General features: G+C 49.7%; 1 protein-coding gene across 5 annotated transcripts in view; it reads left to right on the plus strand.

Moving 5' to 3' along the window:
- The window catches only part of SARDH (sarcosine dehydrogenase), a 1,294,294-nt gene that overhangs the window by 259,818 nt on the left and 1,014,754 nt on the right, over positions 1 to 19,722 (plus strand). For all 5 annotated transcript variants that reach the window (XM_069609627.1, XM_069609628.1, XM_069609625.1 and 2 more), the window contains exon 7: positions 16,701 to 16,805. In XM_069609627.1, the coding sequence (XP_069465728.1) occupies positions 16,701 to 16,805 (105 nt within the window). The remainder of the gene's footprint in view (positions 1 to 16,700; positions 16,806 to 19,722) is intronic.

Consider the following 19,722-nt stretch of genomic DNA (forward strand, 5'->3'; position numbering starts at 1 on the left):
TGAGATTTCCTTAGTGTCCCTTGGGGCCTGGGACCAGTACGCAGAAGTACTGGTGACTATCTCACAGAACACCCGTAAATTTTTGAGAAGTGTCCTCTTGAATGACCAGCCTTCTACTGGCTTGAGACACTGGGGCAAGCATGACAGTGATGGACAGGACCCTGCTCGAGCCAGAGGACTATGTAGGTGCTTTTCTGAGAACCGCCAGGTTAGCTGGTGAGCCTCCCAAATTCTCGCATGTAGCCTTAGTCACAATCATGATTGGAGACAAGACAGCAAAGCTTCCTGTCCTGGTTCAGGACAATGTCCCTGCTACCATTTTGTTAGGGAACGATCTAGTAGAGTTGGGGTTGATCTCTGATGGTCTCCCCATCACTGCTGCTGCAGTCACTAGGTCACAGGTGACACAGGGTCTGGCTGTGAATCAGGTACCCGAGCCAAAGTCTAGGCCTAAGTCAAGAAGACGGAAGAACAAGAAGGCTACCGCTGTGACGGGGGCTCTTTCTCTTCCTGCTGTTTCTACAGCACCCATTGGGATCCATGCTCCGGACGGGCTGGGTCCAGTGAAAACCCAAACTCAACTCCTGAGGGAGACGAGACCGAAGACTCCTGTGGAGAGGTTCTCAACCCGGAGGACCACCCTGATCTTCAATGCCTGCTGTCTGAAGGGGGGACCCTTCACGGTGGACTTCTGTAAGGGACAGAGAGAGTGCCACTCTCGCTCTGGTCTGAGGAAACAGGCCCTGTCCCAGGCACAAGGAGAAGTGCCTAGTACATTCCGGATCTATTGGGAGGGTGAGCCCCTTGTTAGTGAGCCCACTAAGTCTGAACCTGGTGCCCTCAAGAGGTTGGTGGTACCCAAGGTTTACAGGCCCTGCCTGCTGCAGTTGAGGCATGAGGTGCCCTTAGCTGGTCATCCTGGTACCAAGAAGACTAAGCAGAGGCTCTCTGCCCATTTCTACTGGCCCTGGATGGGAGTGGAAGTGGAGTCCCACTGCAGGACCTTCCCAACTTGTCAGTTGTCTGGCAAGACTGGAGGTAGTGTTATTGTCCCGCTGCAGCCATTGCCAGTGGTTGGCACACCGAAAGAGAGGGTGGGCATCGATATTGTCAGTCCCCTTGACCCTCCCACTTCAGGTGGACAGCGGTTCATCCTGGTCTTGGTTTATCATGCCACCAGGTACCCTGAGGCTATACCCCTTCGGACTGTTACTGCCAAGGTGGTTGACAGGGCTCTCCAGGGCATTTTCACCCATGTTGGATTCCCCAAGGAGGTTGTCTGACAGAGGATCCAACTTCATGTCTAGTTACATGAAAACCATGTGGAAAGTATGTGGGGTAACCTACAAGTTCTCCACCACTTACCATCCCTATACCAATGGTCTGGTTCAGAGATTTAATAAAACTCTCAAGGGCATGCTAGGCGCTTTGTAAGAGCCCCTCAGGAGGAAATGGGATCTCCTCCTGCCATGCCTGCTGTTCGCTTACAGAGCGGTACCTCAAGAGGGTGTTGGTTTCAGCCCCTTTCAATTATGTTTTGGACATCCCGTGAGGGGGCCCCTTGCCTTGATCAGAGAAGGTTGTGAGGCCACCCCTCCAGGTCCCGCCAAGCAAGTGGGGGACTATCTGTTAGGCCTCAAACAGAGGATGACACAGATGATGGGTCAGGCGACAGCTAATCTCGAGGCCAGCCAGGAATTGAAGTACTGGCCTGACCTTAAAGCCTCACAAGTGGATTGGACTCCGGGACAGGAAATCCTTGTGATGGAGCCTACCAAGCCTAGAGCTTTGGCAGACAAGTGGACTGGACCATTCAGGATCATCTCCAAGATGGGCGAAGTCAATTATCTGGTTGACATGGGAGCCCCTTGGGTAGCCCCTCAGGTATTCCATGTTAACAGGCTCAAGCCTTTCCACAGGCGAGCAGAAGCCTCATGTCTATTGCTAACTTCAGAGCAAGAAGAGGATGAGGGTGAACCCCTTCCTGATTTGCTGCATAGCAACCCTCATGATGGCTCCGTGGAGGGAGTACATCTATCTCCCGATCTGATGACAGAGCCGCAGAAGGCCTGCAGGGCTTTACTCCGACAGTATGCTTCTCGGTTTTCACTGACTCCAGGCCTTACACCGTGGTGTAGGCACGAAATTGACACTGGTGACGGTGTGCCTGTCAAAAGCAGGTGCTACCATATGTCAGATACAGTTAAGACCCACATCAAGAGGACTGCGCATTCGCGAGCGACTCATGCGGACCTAAGCACTTCGGTTCCCGGTGGCCGCTGCATTTTCCTTTTAAATAAACCCTTTTTGCTGCTCTAAAGAACCCCATCTGCCTACGAATGCTAGCGAACGCACTTGGGCAGCCGTCGCTGTAGCTCTGGGACGATTCAGACCAGGGGGACTCCAATACCGGCTCAAAGACTGCCGGCTGGCGGGTGATCCATGGCCAGAGCAGTGTGAGCGGAGGCGACTGCTCACCCCTCCTCCTCCCCCTCCGGGGCACACCAACACTTCGGAGCCAGGGCACGTGCTGGAGGAATGCTGGCGGCCGACAGCATGCCCTGGGACGCTCTGCCGGAACCGCCGGAGTCATGAGTGCAGTCCCTCCCGCCCACCTGATCCTGAACATTGCCGGGCGCTAGGACTGAAGCTGCTACGATCGCCGATCCACTGCATCCCGCTAAAGAAAACCTCACCTTCCCTCCTGTGCCTGCGGAGGATCACGTGGGAAGCGCTCCAGCACCTCCTCATCACGGACCCGCGGCTACCTGAAGTGTTAGCCCCGGGCCTACGCCACCAGTCTTCCATCGGTGGTCTCCCCCTTCCCCTCCTGCCCCCATCAGCGAGACTGCACCGCCCAGGGTTGAATCGCGCACGCCTGGGAAGATCTAGTGCCGCGCTCCCCTTCAGGAGGACAACACTAAGGCAACAGACCCAGCCACAGCAAGGTAGGCGTGTGAGTGAGCCCAGGAACCAACCCTGCTTCTTCCCCATTCCCCCCAACCCCTCCTATCCCTACACGGCCCCTCATAAACCCGGACCGGCGACAGGGCCTGTGCAGCCCTTGATCAGAACTGTTGAGGGCCGTAATATGCACTAACCTGTGCTCCCCCTGGGAACATAATAGCGATATGATCGTGCACTCCCTCAAACAGGTTCTCTCTAAGGCCTCAGCACACCTGGACTGCGGTGGGGGCGCGAATGTGAGGGACGATCCACAAAACAGCTCCTACAGGACACCACTACTACGGGGCGAGCTCTCCCCCACTCGCCTGGCCTAGCAGTTTGTTTGAGAGACCTACACCCCGGGACATACGTTCCGCTGACTTCGACGCAGACCCTGTGTGAATACACCGGGGACAACTTGTGTCACTCCTGGCCCGACTGCGTAATATAAAAGTGCCTGCTGCTATACTGGGTATGCCACTTGCGACATGGGGAAAGAAAAATCTAAATGCCAAACTCTTCAAAGTAAGATGTTTTTTATACAGCAGGGCGCCCCCCACACCTGGAGCCCCACCTAGAACGTGATGCGATCCTGCAAATGGCCAGGTCCTCCGGTCTGATCACGTACAACGACTACAAGGTCGGGTTTTACCCCGATTACACCAAGGAAGTTCAAAAGGCCCGCCAGTCATTTGTCTCCGTTAAGAAGAAACTCCAGTCGTTATCTGTCAAGTACGCCCTGTTCTTCCCGGCACTGCTCAAAGTCTACTACGAGGGCACCACTCACCTCTTCCACAACCCCAAAGAGGCATGGGACTGGCTTGAAACTCAAGTGCTCACGGAGCCTAGAGCAGGGCGCACACCACCGGGCCCGCCCACACAGAAGCCCTGGTCCGAGCGGCCCTCGCCCCCTCGATCCCCGACCAATGCAGACGATGGCACGGCTGGGAACCCTACAGAGAAGGGATAAGCCCCACGCAATATGGGGACGAATCGGCAACACAATAACATGGGAACGCTCACTTAGTGGCTGCCGCACCTAGTGCGTCACGGGCGCTATCAGTCTGGGCTATCCCGAGGAAGTTTACCAAGTTATAAGTTTGATGTTTGGGCGACAGGTGCTCCCAGTTGGGGGGGTGGGAGGGGGGAATTACAGGGAGGGCTGTGTTTTAGGAATATAAGGAATCCATCACGGATCGAGAAGGCATGACGCCGACAAGCACTGGCGAGGGGGGCACGCACAGCCTACAGGCGGGACAGTTGATGCCACAATTATCCAGGCGTCGGGCACGTCACTACGGGGCGACCCACAGACGTTTCTCCTGAGGGAATATCCCTACACTCCTTTGAAAACTATGCAACTGCCATTGATCCTTCCAGATGCTGAGTTAAAACACCCACGCAGATAGAATGATCTCCAACAAGGTATCCTTACTGACCTGGAACGTTAACGGACTTGGCTCCAGCATAAAACCAAGACTGCTGCTCCAATATCTCAATCGCTACTCACCAGATATAGCTCTTCTAAACGAAACGCATCTGATTGGTACGAACACCAACTTTTTCAAACGGTCCAACTATCCACATACCTACCAGGCCGGATTCACGAAAGGCGCCAGGGGCACGATGATACTTGTCCCCAAGCGTGTCTCCCTACAGGTTAGGAAGGTCAAAGCTGACCCCCGGGGCCACTATGTAATGATATTCGCCGATATTTGGGGTGAGAAATGGGGCCTCGCAGCAATTTATGCCCCCCCACGCTCACAAAAGAACTACTGTCCGAGCTGCGAAATGTGCTCCTGGAAGAAGAGGCCAATCTGTGGGTGTTAGGGGGGGGGGCTTTAACGAAGTGATGGACACCGCAGTCGATGGATCTCATGGGAGATCCGGATGCCGCCCCGCCTCAACGCCACTCGCCATGTTCGCCGAAGCCCTGGGGTTGACGGACACATGGCGCTCACTCCATAGCGACGAAGCTGGTTTTTCCTTCTTCTCCGGCGTGCACAAATCGTTCTCAAGGATTGATTATGCCTTCATCCCCCGCAGCACAAACCAGACTCCTAGCTGTTGAATTCCTCGCAAGGGGTATTTCGGATCACTCTCCACTTCTTCTAACCTTGAAGAATGCCTGTCGATGTCCGGATCGCAACTGGCGCCTGAACCCATACCATCTGCGGCTCCCCGAAATCGCGGAGGAACTGGGAAAAAAAGACAACTGGAGTATTTCGAAATCCATGAGGGCTCAGTGGACTGCCCGATCTCGATCTGGGAGGCGTAAAAGACAGTCCTTCTGGGAGAAGCTATCTCGGCGGTTTCCGCTCACCAAAAACGACCAGTCCAAAAGATCAGAGAGGCAGAGGCACATGTTCTAGAGTGTGAGCGACAGACCCTAGAACACAGCGACCAGGAGACAAAGGATGCCCTGACCACGGCACAAGATACCCTCAGTAACCTAGCTCTGGACAATGCACGAACAGCCCACCAGCAGTCTGGAGTCAAATTTATGAACGTGGCGACAAAGCAAACAAGACACTAGCCTGGTTGGAGAGGCGTGAACAAAAACAAAACAGGGGACATGTACGTGCCATTAAATCGCCGGATGGCACACTACTCGGACAACTCTGACATTGTCGAAGCATTCGCCACCTACTATGAGAAGCTCTACACCCCACCCGCCGAAAGCTCGCCTGCTGTACCCTCCCACTACCTCGACCGGATCGAGATCCCAAAACTGTCACAGCACTGGTCAGAACTCCTGAACTCACAGAGGCCGAGGTGCAAGAAGCACTAACAGAGCTCCAGCCCGGGAAAAGTCTGGGTCCCAACGGTTTCCCCACAGAAACATGGAAATACCTCGGAGGTACACTATCGGCCCATATGCACCGCATGTTCCTACGTAGCAAAGAACTAGGGACGCTCCCCCTCAGACCTCAGGAAGGCATGCATAGTAGACCTACACAAACCAGGGAAACCTCCAGAGGAATGTGCCTCCTATCGTCCCAACTCACTAATCAATGGAGAAGCCAAGGTCCTCACCAGAACACTCGCCAACAGGCTTCTGAAGGTGATAGAGACCCTTATCCACCCGGACCAATGTGGATTTATGCCCAATAAATCCACTCGCATGAATTTACGCAAATCCAACAGGCGCTGAGCAGAGCCAAAGAAATACCGGCCCCACTAGCCCTTCTGGCGGTGGACTTTGAAAAGGCAATTGACTCGGTGGGGTGGGACTCTTTGTGGGCAATCATGGACCGGATGAACCTGGGGCAAACATTTATATCATGGGTCAGGCTGCTCTATGCATCCCCGGAAGCCACGGTAAGGGTGAAGGGTAGGTCCTCTAAATCATTTCCCTTGGGTAGGGGTACAAGACAGGGGGGCCCGCTGTCAACGCTTCTCTTCCTCCTGGACATCGAACCACTTGCTATTGAGCTCAGAGCTAACACCGACTGGACCGGATTTGCCTGGCCGGGGGGGAGAAGACCGCCTCTCACTCTACGCGGATGACCTCCTTGTGTACCTTAGTAACCTGCGCACCTCATGCCCTATTGTCTCCCTCATCCTTAGAGAATATCAAAACTTTGCGGGCCTGAAAGTGAATGAAACCAAAACCATCTACTTCCCAATCCAGGGTGGCGAATCTGCAATTCCTGAGACCTGCCCATACCATATCTCTATCAGGGAATTTACATATCTAGGCATACGACTCCATCCGACACTTGAAGGGTTCCTCCAGCTGAACCTACAACCAGTACTAGAGTGGTTTAACAAAGACACTTTCCACTGGCAATCACTCCCCCTATCGCTAATGGGCAGGGCCGCATTATTCAACATGATGACCCTCCCCAGACTCCTTTACGTTCTCCAAAATGCCCCATTTACCATCCCCAGAGAAACCTTCGCGCTTATTGATAGGAACCTCCGCACGCTATTATGGGGAGGGAAGCAATCCAGAATCTCCCTTGACACGCTGCAGAGATCGGTCTGGGAGGGGGGGTTTCGGTTTACCCTGCATACGTACCTTATACCTTGCGACACAGATCGGAGTGGTAAATGATTGGATGCATGCAGACCCCACACTACCATAAATCCCTATCGAACTAGAGACCATGACCCTCTTAACACCGCTGCAGACTCTGTATGCCACCCACAACCACCTCCCGAAGTTACCCAAGAGAACACATCATATCCGTCGAGCTTGGCGGGAGGCACACAAACTGATCGGCTGGGAAGGAAAGCCAACACTGTCCCAACCTATATGGCACAACCCATTCCTTCCAGAAGTAGTCAAAATGGGCTCTTTCGGTCACTGGCACGCAAAAGGGATGCACACACTGGCACATGTGATACAGGGGGGTCGCCTCCTGGACTTCGGGACCATGCAGGTGCAGTTTGATCTGGCGCCCATGGACCGGTTCCGGCACGCGCAGCTGGCTCACGCCATCCACACCCAATTCCCAGACACGACAAACATACCCCCATGTTCTCCCATTGAGACCAATATCCTCCCGCAACGCACCCCTTCAAAGGTCGCCTCCACTCTATCACGCCTGGGTTGATGCATTAATGTCCCCCAAGGAAATCAGGATAGAAAATAAACTCAGACTAATACAACTGAGAATCCTTCACCGCTCTTATCACTCGCATACTGCAATGGCCAGATGGGGTGGCTAGAAGATGGGACATGCATCAGATGCAAAATTGAGCCAGCCACCTTCTACCATATGATATGGGATTGCCCAGTGCTACAGGTCTTCTGGGAGGACTGTATTAATATGATCTCGGCTGCCCTGGCAACGCCAATCCCTAGGGATCCCAAAATGGTACTCTTGGGCATCTGGGGAGAAGTAGACCTGACAAAATATGGAAAAATGTTCCTGTCAATAGCATTAGGGGCAGGCAAGAGACTTATCGCGGCTAAATGGGGTTCTGCAGACCTACTGTGCCTGAACCGCTGGAGTAATGAACTGGACAGATGCGCGGCTTCAGAACGCCGGATCTATAATGCACGGGGTTGCCCCCGCAAATTCGCAAAAATGAGGCAAATGGCTTGATGCTCATTGAAACCCGCCGATGGATGCAGATCAGCACCTCGAATAACACTATTTGCCTGCCTTGCCCTGCAACTGTCCTGGGCCGCCCTTGACCCTGCGGGGCCCCTCTTGTTCTTGATATCGCTATGCCTCTCATTTGTTGTATGCTGATGATTCATGTTTATTGTTATTATGTTATGCTTTTTTAAACCCAATAAACAGTTATAAAAAAAAAAAAAACAAGACTGAGGTGTTGGAACTGGGTGTTATTCAACCATCAACCATCAACCATCAACCATCAACCATCAACCATCAACCATCAACCATCAACCAGTCCCTGGTCCAGTCCAGTGGTGCTTGTTCTCAGGCAGGTACCAAGGATTGGACTACAGAGGAGTCAATGCCGTCACCGAAACTGACGCACACCCTTTTCCCCGGGCTGATGAGCTCGTGGACACCCTAGGTGATGCCAAATTTGTGAGCACCTTTGACCTTACCTCAGGCTATTGGCACATAGCTCTGATGGATCATGCTAAGGAAAAGACTGCATTCTCAACACCTGAGGGACTCTGCCAGTTTAGGGTCATGCCTTTTGGGTTGAAGAATACCCCTGCCACCTTCCAGAGATTGGTCAATCATGCACTCAGTGGGCTGGAGGCATTTTGTGTGGCTTACCTAGACGACATTGCCATCTACAGTTCCACCTGGGAAGAGCATTTGACACATCTGGATGAGGTGTTGCATGCCTTGAAAAGGGCTAGCCTCACTATCAAGGCCACCAAGTGCCAGATAGTTCAGGGTAAAGTCACATATCTTGGTCATGAGGTAGGAGGTGGTCAAATCCAACCTCTCCCCAGTAAAGTACAGGATGTACATGACTGGGAGACTCCCACTACTCAAACCCAGGTAAGAGCCTTTTTGGGTCTCACTGGGTATTATTACAATTTCATGGCAGACTATGGAACCATAGCTGCACCCCTGAAAGCACTGACTTCACCCAAAAAGCTGAGGAAGGTTAATTGGACTGAAGACTGTCAGACGGCCTTTGATGGCTTGAAAGAAAGTCTGTGTAGGGCACCTGTGTTGTGTGCACCATATTACAGCAAGCACTTTATTGTTCAAACGATGCCTGCAACACCAGAATTGGAGCTGTCTTGTCCCAGTTAGATAACAAAGGAAGAGAACATCCGATCATATTCTTCAGTAGACAACTTGAGGGTAGAGAACTTAGTTGGGCAACGGTTGAAAAGGAAGGTTTTAGTATAGTATGGAGCCTCAGGCATTTTAGACCCTACCTTACCAGGTCTACCTTCAAGGTCCAAACAGATCATAAGCCACTTCAGCGGCTTATGCAGATGAAGGATGAGAACCCAAAACTGCTCAGGTGGTCCATTAGCCTGCAAGGGCTAGACTTCACCATAGAGCATAGACCAGGGAAGAGTCACAATAATGAGATGGCATTTCCAGAAGGTATGTCTACCGTCTGGATGAGGGTGTCTATCTCGTGAGAGATTAGGCACCCTAACCTCAGTCTGGAGGTGTCATATATCGCCCATGGAAAGTATGGAGCAGATGGGCGATATGGAAGAAGGACTAGACTACGAGTCACTGCAAGGTGCGGTCTAGTCTTTCTGTTGTACTACCTATAAGTACCTGAAAATGGAGAACACCTGTGCGTTGCAACTTTCTGGCTGCCTACGTGAGTTCTCTACGCTTTTGCTCTGCCTCCAGTTGTTTCTCTGTTTCCCGTGCCTTCCTTCCCTGTTCGTCTGCCCGTGTCTTTCCGTTACCGCTGGTCGCGGTTTCCCCCTCCCGTTTATTCCGCTTACCTGTTTGTTGTCTGCTTCCGCTGTTGTGCCGCGCTCTGCGCTGCCTTCTAGTACTCACTCCTACTTCAGCGTCTCACCTGCCATCAGTCGCTCTTTGGTGGGAACACTTCGTTGTCCTAGTTCTTTGGAGTACTGTACTGTTTGTGCTGTTCCGCACTGGATCGTTATTTCCTATCTACTAAGAACACTTACCAGTGCATGCTGGTTATTGAAGTGCGGATGCACGCCGATAACTTCCTGCCAACTACAGCTACACAATCTTCCAGGGTTTTTCGGCAAGGCTTTTCCCTGGTTTGGGGTGGGCTCCCCGGAGTCCCCGCTGCCGGGCTAATTGCTTATAGGCAAAGTGGCCTCCGGGGGAGCTCGCTCCTATTTCGTCAAACAGAAGAATAAGATCGTCAGGACAAAGACAGCCTGGAGGGAAAAGCCGGAAAGCTCATCAGATGAATCCGTAAAGACACACACAGAATCATCAGGTGAGGAGTGGGCTAGTGGTAAGGAAAGTGTGAGTGATAAACCTACAGAATCTGAGAGGAGGTGGGGCGACTGTGATGCTGGAAATGCATTGGAGGGGCAGGGTTCCCTTGTCCTTGTCCTGTGGTCCTTTTTTGTTTGTGTTCTGTATTGTTTTCTGCCCAGGAGTCCATATGGGACTCCTGGCACTGCAGCTCTTCCTGTTTTTGGTTTGGTGTACAGACCCATGGGATACCCTTATGGCACCCATGGGTGGGGGTGCAACCCTGTGCCCATAGTGTATGTTTTTGGGCACCTGTGTGTGGCCCACAGAGCAGGGTATGGGCTGGTGGCAGCTCCATGCTGAATTTGACAGCTGCTCTGAGTATCCTCCATTTTGGGATATCCAGGCCCTGCCATTGGAATCAGTTGATTCCTGATAGGAAACAAGATGGCCTCTTGCTTTCTGTTGCCTGTTACCTTGTTTCCCCAAAGTCCTGGCAAGCCCTGACTCTGTCCCTTCCCCCTGACTGGCTGTTGGGTGGAAGTTCCATATATGGTGGTGTTGTGAAGTCCAGGCCAGACTGGCTGGAGCCTTCCCAGTGCCTATGTTGTGGGTACACCCTGTGGGTGGGACCTGGGTGAATGGAGTGTGTGACCAATATGCACTTCTTGTTGTGGATTTCTGGTGTATGTCCCAATGACTGAGACAGCCCTGCCCAAAACTGGTATGAATGCAGTGTGTAGTTTGAATGGCTGGGTACTTGTCCCAATACACATTCCTTGTTGTGAGTGTCTGAGAGGGAGGAGTATGGCCTGAATGCACTGTATTCCTGATTGGCTACTGCATGAATGCCCTTCTGAATGATTGGCTGCTGAGTGTGTCCCAGCAGTGTGGATGAGAGACAGAATAGTATATCTGGGGACCTCTCACCACTGGAAATTGTTCAGAAGCCGAGTTGACGCTTGAAGAGTAACTGGAATTGCTTATCCTTGACGCCCAGCTGGATGAACTGCTGCTGCATTTGTTTCGACCTGCTCGGAAAGCTGTCTAGTTCATCAAGGACTGATCCGAGAGAGGATCTGGTTAGACGCCCTCTTCCCGTGCTCTGAGGGACCATCGAGCACCGCTAACCTACGCCGAAGCTCCCTGGAAGTCAGACCCTCGAAAGGCTGCCGACCGGAGACTGGGACTGCTGAGGAGAACGAAGTAAAGCACCCGGACATCAATGCCATCGAAGTCCATTGCTGTCGACCAGGATTGGGAGTATCGCCGTAACCATTGGAGGCCCGTCGAAGCCGGGTTGCCCAGAAGAGGGGACTGTTTGATGCCAGGCCGCCAACGACCAGACCCGCACGCTCCTTTGCCTAAGACTTTTGATTCACGGACATGCTTGTCTGCACCGCTGCCAGCCTTATCCCGCCGGAGAAGGCCAGGCTGTTGACGCACCATGGAGCATCCACCGATGTGTTTCCCACCACCTGAAGACCACAAAGACTTTGACGACTCTACGCCCTTGTCGGGCCACAGTTCTTCAAAAACTCTTTGCAATCCTGAACTATCAAACACCGAGGTGCCCCGCACACCTCATCCTCGCAGGACGTCACCGACGAGCACCTCCTGGATCGACGCCGTGGTCTTGGCACCATCGAACTTTTCATTGACGCCGTCGATGCCAAATTCCCCTTCTTCCACGCCTCTTGATGATCCGTGGCTCCTGCTTTAAAGGGAGTTACTCAAGAAGGAACCATCGACGCCTCACCGAAGAGCTCTGCTCTACCAGGTACATTGTAGGGTAGAAACCTTTATAGAAGGAAATAAGACTTGTAGAACAATATATGGACTGGGCTTGTGATATATCTTTTAACTTACAGGTTGCCGAGGTGGGGGTGGGGGGATCTCCACTCATAATTGTGCCTAGTTGATGGGGGTCAATATTCTGCCCATTGTTCTAACCAACTGCTTTCCTCCTATATCTATTGTTGGGTACTTTTATTTCTTGATCTGTGTGACATTTGACCAGAGTATAGTTGATGCACTTTAATGAGATCTGATAATTGTGGTAACGCTTTAGAACTGTATATATTTGCCTTTGTGGATTACATAACCTTGAATATTATATAAAGACTATGTTTTAACTAATACAGTGTGTGGACATTCCTTTGTGGGGGCTTGGGGACAACACTGTACTTAAGAACCAGCCTGCATCACCTCCTGAGAAGCTGGGCCTTGATTGCTCGACCAGCGCTACCCTATAGAGAATTTTGGCTGGGGTCCTCTGTGCCTCTCCCATATAGAGAGCAGGAGTACAGACGCCCCCTCCAGTCGTTAAAACCGGTAAGTCTGCCTAAAGCAGATGGGGACCCTGGGGCGTTCGGACAACCGCGCAAAGCAGTGATTGATTGGTACAAGATTGCTAATGCATGAAATGTACGAAGGCAACGTTTGTTTAAATGCAGTAAAGGCAAAGTACAAATTCAACACTCAATAGGAAGAATGTTTCATGCAGAAAATCTACAACGGCAAAGTTTGTTTGAATGCCGCCAAGACAAAGTATAAAGGCAAACCCCAATTAAGCATGAGATGCCAATGTGGGGTAAAAGTTTGAGTAAAAGTACATTTGAGCAAAATATTACCACAAACAGATATACCAAGCAGCACATGGTATATGCTACTGTGGTATATCAAAGAACTGTGAAGTGCACAAAATCCCTAGTAGGTGAATACACCAGGCAGCTGAAGTTCAATCTGAGAACTGTGAAATACATGGTAAGTACTGGCAGCGACTGCACCAGGCAGTTGAAAGTTGTATGAAGATTCCTGGCAGGCGAGTATACCGGGTAATCTGCAAAGATCTTACGGAAAGATTTGTTAACCAACCTTTTTGCTTGAACAGAACATTTTGGTTAAACAATAAGTTTGTGAGTCCAGGAAAAACACCAAGGAACAGTTTACTAAACAGACATTTTACCATCCTGTTTAAGAATCCAGGCGAAGGGGACTATCCACTGGATTCAAAGGCTGTTGCCTTGGAGAACATTTTTGTTGGAGTCATTCTTACACTTTCGGTTTCTAACACTTTTTTCCAACAAAGTTAGACATTTCCTTGCACCTTTTTTTTTTTTGTTTAGAAATGTGAGGTTTCAGGATGTTATTTTGGGCACAAGGATGGCTTTTCAGTTAGACTTCCGGACACAGATCTAGTTTTAGTTTCTAGGTAGGGATGTTTTCAATCCATTTTTGTTTAATAAACATGTCTTCAATTCAGAATACCACAACCGTGTGTGTCTGTTCTGACCCCTCACAGTTGCTTCAGGTTAACTTGGAAACTATTATCTTGGGTTATAGACCCACAATTTGGATTCACTCAATCTTTCGGACAAACTAGTCACTCTGGGCAGAACTGGTCCTGTTCTTTCTGCCTTTGGAATCCCGGCAGGCGAGTTGTGATCACATGGGGGGCCACATCTATGTTGCACACATGCTTTCATAGGGTTCTTGTCCACAGTCCATCCACAGGACCACTCGCTTGATTTCAGAAAGTGACACAGTAAGTGAAGCCTTTGCTATAGAGCCATGCTTTAAAAGGTGATGGTTAACTGACACAATTCAGAGGGGTTTCTCATTGCTTGCCAGGTGAGATTTCACACCTTGAGGGGTGGGGGGAGAGGAATGCAGGGTGCATGGTTACCCTCGCTCAGCAAACATGACCACCTGGAAGTGCATATCAGAAATGTAATCCATGTTGAACTCTGGGGTGCCAATGTCAACATGGAAAGGTCAACAAACTGGTAAACTATGTAAGAGAAAGTCTCCAGAAAGGGCAGAAGACCTTGTTTTGCAGGGTGGTATTAAAGACCGGGGGTACATAAAATTATAAATGGTCCTCCCTGGTCACTACATCCAACTCCCTTCCAAAATGCCTTCTTTCTCGAGCCCTTCACTCAGCTTCCTCCAACTCTGGGGGTCAGACATTTCTCAAGGCAGAGAGTGGGGGGTAGATCTCTCTCCTCTGCAGGTGCCTTCCTGACCCTCTCAAACTTGAGTCAGACCACCTTAAGTTACAGAAGTAGCTCAAGACTTCCTTATCTTCTCTGCTTTCTCTCTCCCTCCTCTGCTGACCTACCGGTCTGCTGCGCCAACTTATTGCTTGGCTACCCTTAGACTCACTGGGTACCAGGCTCCTCCATGGTCAGTCTCTCCTGCACTGCCTCCGGGCATACCGCACACTTGGAGGGTGAGGGGGGGGCCTGTAACCATAACCTTTACAGTCCCTCGTCTCCTGGCACTTACCCAGAGCAGTGCTGCCCTGATTGCACTTCCCCTTTCCCTCTTCCTGTCACTTCCCCTCTGCCTTCCCTCTGCACTTTGTGTTGTCGTGCTTGCACGATCTGAATGACACAAGTCCTAGTAAGATTGTTTCGTCCTCCCTTGTTTTGTTATGCCTAGAAACACTTGTGTACAGGAGCGTTATATCAGATCATATCAGTAGAGGATTGCTGCCTAGTCAATAGTTTCCACAGACGCCACTATGCACTGCCAAATTTATGGGTAGGGTTAGCGGGTGGCCTATGGAAGGTTATGCAACTGAAAGGTAATTCTAAGCAAAACAGTGGAAGGGAGGAGGGTGGCTTTAAAAACCTTGAAAGGGACAAATATGAAGGACCACAGGTCCAGATCCTGATCTCTAGTCTGTGTTAAACTCCTGGGTATCCTCCCAGAAAAGTGTTCTGCAAGTGACTCTGTGACAGCATTTTGAGGTGTCCTAATGCAGTTCTATCACAATGTTTTCACCGTTGTCATGGCCCTGATCCTTTGTCCTGACTGCGGTTGTCTTGATCTTGGATTGGTCTTGTCCTTTTCTGAGGCCTTGATGTGGCCTTTATCTGCGTCTTGGCCCTCGAATGTAGGACGAGGCACGGGTCTGACAAATGCAAAGGGGGAAAGCACGGTATGGGACCCCTTGGGGTTTCTTTGTGGATAGAATTTCTTTCCCTTCACAAACTCTCGGGTAAGATTACCCGCTTCCACTCCCGCCTGGGTTCAAAAAGTTGACAAAGTGTTCTTTACGCCCAGCGGCCTTCACTCTCCCTGATTAGGCATCTTAATTTGAGCCGCTGCAAGTGTTTGTTCCCAGGTTCTCACAGGCATCAATCTGTTGGAATTGGGCCGTGTTAACATGGTGGCCCGTGGCTTGTAACTCTGGCTTCTAGGCATCCTCTTGAGTTTCTCCCGGTGCTACTGTGCAGATTACAAACATTGGAAGTGTTTTTTTTTTTTAAATTTATTTTTTCTGGTGTAGGATTTCTTTGGCACTAGATGGTTTTTCTATGCTGTTGCTTGCGCACCCAGCATGTGTTGGTCTTTCACTCACCCACCACACATACACATGGGGACATCTATGCCTTCCGGCCTCCCTCCCTGGGTTCAATTCCCCGTCCCAGTCGCTGTGGCTTAAAATGTAGGTATAAAAATGGCTGCGTCTCTTTTAGCTGCGCCCCAGGTCAAAGCCAGGTGTAGTCCTGCCCACCTTTTTTTAAGATAAACATGCTTAAGAAAATAATCCCTTTTTATGCTGGCTGGGTTGCGCGGGCTGGTGGTTTCTACCTCTGTAATGGGAAGTTTAGTTTACTGTAATGCCACCTTGCTCGTGCAACCAAAGGTACTCCTTCGGTTACAGGTGTTGCATAATTCAGCAGCAGGCTTGCCAATGGGGATTCCTCAATGCACCTGGGCCTCTGCTGTACTAAGGGAGCCGCACTGGCTTCTGATTGATAGTCGAAAAGTGTATGGTCCACTGTGCTTTTCCTGGCTGTGGAGCTTTTTACCTCTGTCAAGAAGTCGGGGGGTATTGTCCCTCTTGGAACCTCAACTCCACAAATCGCCATCTGCTCCATGATCTCTGCTTCCATAAATCTACAGTTGCTGGCAGAGCCTTTCGGTTGCTGCTCCCTCCGTGTGAAAAATATTTTCGAAAACCTGTAAATACTGATTCCGTGATGTGTTTTCCCTGTTCATTCAGGGCAGCTATCGAATTAAGGATGACGCCTTTTTCTCCCCACCCAAGAAACGTGTTTGCTCTGTGCAGGGGTCTTTAACTACTCTAGGAACTCATTCTACCAGTTGAAGAAAACCAAGCGATCTGGGCCAATAGTTACACCGCCCCATGGGCCCATCACAGAGGCTCTTCGGGGACCCAGTTTTCCTCTATGGGTGGCTAAAGGGTGCCCCGATAAAAGCACAAATTCAGCTTGATGTTAAAGGACATGTTGTTCTGATGAGTATATAAATACATGTGCTACTGACCCATGACTTGTGTCCGCAGATTGCAGTATTTGACAGCATGTTCTGCGCCGCTCTCCTCTCCTCGATGATGGGGAACAGGTTTCTGCCTCTTGCTGTTTCTAACGATGCTGCTCTGGGCTTTATTTTTAGAAAATGCCGAATGTTCGAGACCACGATGCTTCCGTCTATCTCCGTCTCCAGGGCGACGCGCTCTCCGTGGGAGGCTACGAGTCCAATCCCATATTCTGGGAAGAGGTGAGCAGGGCAGACTTTATTTTTTTTTTCTGTCTTTGTTTCTTCGGAAATTGAGTGTTTCCAGGCGAGGGGTATTGCATAAAGTGCTGTCCATAGAGGGGCGCAGCGAGCTAATTCCTGATGCTTTTTTTTCTGAATGAATGGGCAACCCATTTTTGCAAAAGTTTGTCCATAATTGAACGATTGCTTGCCTGAAATGTAGCCCCCACTCTTGTCTTTGAGTTAAGTATTCCATGAATTCTCCACCCATTAGTTCCCATTTATTAACCGATGATAATGGAATGTTGTGAAACGTTCAGAGCGCTGGACCTCTGCCACAGAAGCCAGTGTTGACCTGGTCTTGCACGCATTTCAGCACTCTAAAAGTTCCCATTGTAGAAAGTAAGTGGGGCATGTCCGGTCGCATAGCAAATGATCGCTCTCTTGAAAGGGACCATGGTGTAAAGCAACAAACTAGTCAGTTAATGGCTTCAGAATGGCCCACAGACAATTTACCTTTAATGTGTTTGTGTGAGAGACCGATCAAGAAATTATGGTCGAATGTTCTACTTTCGCATTTTAGGAGGCTTTATTTTTTTGTCTTTTTGTGTTTCCAAGCCTTTTTAAACCCACTTGAGCCAAGTCACGCATGCCACAGCGCCACCTAGTAACCAGCTCTGAAAATGCACCTCGTTGAGAGCCACATCAGCAAGGCATTGTGTGTATACACATTAGCTCAAATGCAAGCCTTTTGTTCTGGAAAATTGCTTTGCTCTTACAGGGCAGTGTTACTTTATACATGGCTTATGTAGGTATAAAGTAGCACTGCCTTGTCCAAGGCACATTTCGGGTGCTAAAGGTTTGCATTTGGGCTAATTTACATACCCACGATGCCTTGCTGATGTGCCTCTGAACTGGAGGTGGACTTCGAACGATGGTTACTAGGTGGCGTTGGTTACGTGTCTTTATAACATTTTTTTAGGAAGAATGCCCTTATAACGAAACTTGTATAACAAAAAATGTAACTTTTTTTCATACCCATAAAAAACAACCTCAGCGCCACAAACCTTTTCGATATATTGTTCAGTATAAAAGATTTGTATGTACGTGCTTTCTTGATAACATTTTCGTTATAAAGACTGTATTTATCTCCAGGGAAACTGGGGTGTGGGGCTAGAACGCTGCTGTAGGGCATGGACATAAATCTCTAGGTGGTGTACTCTGCATTCTCTTGTCCATGTTCTGTTTGATGCCCCATGCCATGCTACCCCACTTGCACGTTTCCTGGTGAAAAGGGAGAGCATCGACCACCTCTTCTCCCCAAGTGACGTCTAAGCACTTGCCACACAGGCACCTACGCCCTTTAACAGAGGTTTGCTACCCCCCAAATCCAAGCACGCCATGTCATTACGATATGACTAGGATTTTTGGGTGGACGAGTATAAAGTCTTGCAGTTAAGCTCCCCTTAAAATGGTACCTGTCGTTGTGTGTATCTGGAAGGTTTTTAAAGTTATTGTGAAATGGATTAGAGTTACAAACTAGCGACTCCTAGGGGTTGAGTGTCTATGCTACCATCCTAATCAAGTTGGCAATATCTGCTCTTTGTACGTAGCAGCAGCTACATTACATTGCTCAGGGAGTGAGCTTTACAGGTTGTTTGATCTGAGTAAATTTGGGTTCGGCTCAGCAGAGTTGGGGTACATGGGATCATGTGATGCTGCACTGGGGTTGAGAGATCCATTTTGTTTTCTTAACTGAAATGTGTTTCCAAACATTCACACACCTTTCCCCGGCTGTTGATTCAAGTCTTACAGGTGGCGTTTGGATCTTCTCTTCCCTTAAACATCTCTTTCACTCTGATCTAATTTGCTTGTTTTCTTCTGGTCTCCGGAGTATCGATTATCCTCCATAAACTCTGCCCTTCCAATCTGTAAGAGTATTTTGAGGGAAGTATGTAATTATGCTAGAAATGTCTCATAGAATGATGGTGTTAAAAGGATCCAGGCACATGTTGCGATGCAGTAAACATTAGACGTGACTGCTGTCCTCCACAGTGGGGTCGGAATGAACACAAGCACTACGGAGATCAAAACGCAACCATTTCTTGCTTTGTCCTTTCCCAAGTTTTGTCTCCAATGCTGCCCACCTTACTTTTACATCATGCCCCACCCCTCGTGGCCACAGCTATACCATTCTCTTACGTTTCTCTTTGTGAGTATACATGCGCATTGTCATAATGTTCCGAGCCACATTCCACCTTCCTATGTATGCCAAGATATTGTAAATACAAAATTATACTAGGATGAGTTATATTTCTTAGACCTAAGCCCCATCTGTACAATCCTGCTTTATCACTGCACAGACCACTGTCGAGAGACCGATGAATAATTCATCCATAACATCCGTCCCTCCCCAGCCTTCATACTGCAGAAATGAGGAGTACGCCATTCATGGCGTAAGCGCCTTCACCGCCTAAATACCTCAAGCACAAGAGACGCTACTCGCGAAGACAACCCTTCCGACTTTATCTTGGAACAGTCCAAGAAGAGATGAATCTGCAAACTCAAGATGAACTGAACCTGGTGTAACTAAAGATGACCGGTACATGTTCCATCAATGTTAAACTGACAAACTTAGAAGGATGGACCACGAAGCATACACACTCACCATGAAGTTGGACACTAGGTCAATGCGCGTTTAGACTTGAAGAATGTTACCTGCATTCAATAGACATTAAAAACAATAGCATCATCAACGTAAACACTGAAACGCAAAATACATGAGAATACATATAAAGCTTGCTAAATGCAGAAGTGCAACAGTAACGAGAAGCCATTTTGGAGAAAATTGACGGCGATGCCACGTTAAAGCGAATGCACAATCCAAAGACTCATTGAAGCTGTAGAAAGATTCAATCAGCTGAAGTAGCTGAAACAG

This window comes from Ambystoma mexicanum, chromosome 8, assembly GCF_040938575.1.
Source record: "Ambystoma mexicanum isolate Mex_15411 chromosome 8, UKY_AmexF1_1, whole genome shotgun sequence".
Taxonomy (NCBI): domain Eukaryota; kingdom Metazoa; phylum Chordata; class Amphibia; order Caudata; family Ambystomatidae; genus Ambystoma; species Ambystoma mexicanum.